General features: G+C 42.5%; 1 protein-coding gene across 3 annotated transcripts in view; it reads right to left on the minus strand.

Moving 5' to 3' along the window:
• LOC133610040 (glycylpeptide N-tetradecanoyltransferase 2-like) overlaps positions 1–3158 on the minus strand; it is a 28861-nt gene extending 25703 nt beyond the window's left edge. For all 3 annotated transcript variants that reach the window (XM_061966103.1, XM_061966104.1, XM_061966102.1), the window contains exons 1-3: positions 3016–3158; positions 2847–2946; positions 2610–2754 (exon numbers count right to left, since the gene is read on the minus strand). In XM_061966103.1, coding sequence (XP_061822087.1) covers positions 2610–2754; positions 2847–2946; positions 3016–3035 — 265 coding nt within the window. In that variant the 5' untranslated portion in view covers positions 3036–3158. The remainder of the gene's footprint in view (positions 1–2609; positions 2755–2846; positions 2947–3015) is intronic.
• Positions 3159–3876: the final 718 nt, after the last annotated feature.

Here is a 3876-nt window from a genome sequence, read left to right on the forward strand (position 1 = left end):
ATGCAGTAGCCTGAGGCGTCGACCCCCGTCTGACAGGCAGGCCCAGAGCGTACCCCCAGAAATATACATACATACATACATACATACATACACACATACACATACACATACACACATACACGTATACATACCCACATATACACATATATACATATACATACACATATGTACACATACACATATATAAACATACATACATACACACACATATACATACATATACACAGTTCGTCAGCCCCGACAGCCATCACGCGCGCGCGCTGCCACCAGTCACAACATCAGCCACACCCCTGCACCAGACCCAGCAGCCACGGGCGCCCACACCACAAACAAACGGCAGCAGAAACAGCAGCCGCAATAACCCCAGACAGCCAGCACCAGCCAATCAAATCAAAGCGATCAAAGAAAAACTGCGACCAGCAACCACACGCCACCAGGGCCACGGAGACCAGCCGGCGCCAGCCCGCCGGTCAGCCCGAACGCCAACACGCAAACAAGAGACACCAACAACCCCCCCAACCAAAAGGCCCCCCACCCCAACCCAAACCCGCACAAACACACCACCGCCCAAACAACCGGGACACAGCATCCAGACCAGACACGGGGGCTGCGCCGCCACCACACCAAGTCACCAACAGAGACCCCACAGCGCAAGGTCGGGCCACACGGGCACGGACCCCATCCAACAGGAAGTGAGACCCGCGCGACGCCACACACAAATAAATAATAAGATTTAAAAAAAAAATGAAATAAAATAAAATAAAAAAATAAAATAAAAAATAAAATTTAAAAAATAAAATAAAATAAAAATGAGTAATAATAAAAATAAAAATAATAAATACATTAAAAATAAAAAAAATATATATAACAATAATAAATGAATAAAAGCCTGGCAGGCCACCAGACCGCAGTCCCCGCCGGCCGACGAGGCAATGAGGGGTGCGCCGAACCCCAAACCCCCCATGCATGTGTACAAGGCCCCCAGAGTGTCTACTGTGTAGTTAAAATTAGGAGGTCAGCCGTTACAGCCGACCTCCAGTCCCTATTGATGTGTGTACTGTAGCGTGAGTGAGATATGTATGCTTGTGGGAACTAATAATGCGATTAAAATTGGGGGACATCAAGGTCATGGTGGGTCCCAACCAAACCAAGCCCCCCAAATCCTAAGTGTCTAATATGCAGCTAAGATTGAGGGATGGACGAGCAGGGGACAAGAAAGGAGGACTGGAGCCCCATTGGAGGCATCCTCAACCCCCCGCCATGCCTCCCCGCAGGACAATCCCCAAAGTCCTATATATGTGTGACTGTGTGCGCTATAAGTAGGAGGAGTAGAGGGCCCGGACATCCCCCCAGTCCCCCCAGTCCAGTAGGTTGTAAAATTAACACATGTGGAGTGATGTACTTAACAAAAAAAGGTGAAATAACTGAAACATGTTTTATACACTAGTGTCTGCAAAATAGCCACCCTTTGCTCTGTTTACTGCTTTGCACACTCTTGGCATTTTCTTGATGAGCTTCAAACGGTAGTCACCTGAAATGGTTTTCACTTTGCAGGTGTGCCTTATCAGGGTTGATTAGTGGAATTTCTTGCTTTATCAATGGGGTTGGGACTGAAAAGGTGTGTCCAAACTTTTGGCCTGTACTGTATATACACATACAGTATATACATGATAATATAGTAGAAAGTGGGGTTGTACTGTATATCGGTATTAGTATAGTACCGCGATACTAATGAATGGTACTATACCACCTCTGAAAAGTACCCGTCAATCCGATTTGGGTATCGGATTGATACCCTAATTTGTGGTATCATCCAGAACTAATGTAAAGTATCCAAAAAACAGAAGAATAAGTGATTATTAAATTTTAACAGAAGTGTAGATAGAACATGTTAAAAGAGAAAGTAAGCAGATATTAACAGTAAATGAACAAGTACCGGTAGATCAATAATTAATTTTCTACCAATTGTCCTTAATAATGTTGACAAAATAATAGAATGATAAACTACAATATGTTACTGCATATGTCAGAAAACTAATTGGGAGTCTTTGTTTAAAGTTAAAGTACCAATGATTGTCACAGACACATTAGGTATGGGGAAATTTGTAACCCATTTGACCCGTCCCCTTGTTCACCCCCTTGGAGGTGAGGGGAGCAGTGAGCAGCAACAGTGGCTGCACCCGGGAATAATTTTGGGTGATTTAACCCACAATTCCAACCCTTGATGCTGAGTGCCAAGCAGGGAGGTAATGGGTCCCATTTTTATAGTCTTTGGTATGACTCGGCCAGGGTTTGAACTCACGACCTACCGATCTCAGGGCGGACACTCTAACCACTAGGCCACTGAGTAGTTTGTTTACTTACTACTTAAAGACAAATTGTCTGGTATGTTCACTATTTTATTTAAGGACTTAACTGCAATAAGAAACATATGTTTAATGTGTTGTAAGATTTTTTTGTTAAAATAAAGCCAATAATGCAATTTTTTGTGGTCCCCTTTATTTAGAAAAGTACCGAAAAGTATCAAAATAATATTGGTATAAATAAATAAATAAATAAATATAGGTATGGGGACAACACTAGTACAAAGCAAGTTATTTTTCTCTTACCAAGTTTGGGGACTGGTTGCGTGTCCCAGAACTTGTAGGTGCGTCTCTTGGCCTGCTGCAGCGTCCTGGGCAGAGTTTGTCCCAAGGAGAAAAGGTGGAGGGCCCTTTGGATCTCCTGCTGCTTCTTTTCCGGAAGGGCGTCCAACTTTAGGGAGCATTTGTGCACGTTTAAAATCTTGCAGGACACAGCAAGGAAAACAACACAACAACGGAGATCCAACACTCGTACTTCCTCACCATTTCAAACGCATCTCTGGGTCCCTCTTGTCTGCGTTTATCTTGCTTCTTTTTGCTTTGCCTTGCACAGCTGGCGTCGTCATCTGCCGGCTTCTTATCACTGGGGGAAAGAAAAAGGACGTCTTCATTCATTCCTCACTTAAAAAGAAGACTATACAAGCGTACTCACGCTGACTTGGAATCAGTCATTCTGACAGCTCCTCCAAGTTAAGAGCCGGGGTGTGTTTTTTTTGACACATTCAGGCCCTGTTTGGCTCTTATCTCAGCCAGCATGCGAGGGGAGGAGAAACCGCTTAAGTTGCCCATCCCAAGTTGAGCAGATAAGCGAGGACTAACCACTCACCTTCTCACCGTCTTCTCGGTGTGTCTGCTGCAGATTAAAGCAGCCCGATCCAACCTGTACGCCATAATTGGCGGTCTCATTGCACAGAGTGTGATACCTGCTGCTCTGGAGTTGACTCTCTTCCCAGCACCATCCTTACTGCTCCTATACGCACCCAAGGGACAAACCTCCTTGTGGAGTCGGCTGCTCCTGCGTGGTACTCGTTTAGGGAGGTTGCTACAGAGTCCAGCTTGTGTATCCTTCAGCCTTTGGTGTTTCCAACTGAAATGTACTTTGACATTTAAAAAGCCTCAGGCTGCAGTTATTTAGAATAGAATAGAGTTTTATTGTCATTATTAGAGTGAACAGGTTCAAAGAACAACAAAATTGGAGGAGATCCCCTAAGGTGCATACAATATAATATAGTAATATAAATAGTAAAAAAAGATAAAAAAGAAGATTTATATCTATATATATGTATACATCCACATACATGCATATATCCATACATATGCATATATATACATATACACGTACATATACATATATACACTTACATATATACACATATATACACACACGCACACATATATACATACACATACATATATTTATTTATATACATATATACATACACATACATATATTTATTTATATACATATATACATACATATATATATTTATATACATATATACATACATACATA

Source organism: Nerophis lumbriciformis, linkage group LG11 (genome assembly GCF_033978685.3).
Source record: "Nerophis lumbriciformis linkage group LG11, RoL_Nlum_v2.1, whole genome shotgun sequence".
Taxonomy (NCBI): Eukaryota; Metazoa; Chordata; class Actinopteri; order Syngnathiformes; family Syngnathidae; genus Nerophis; species Nerophis lumbriciformis.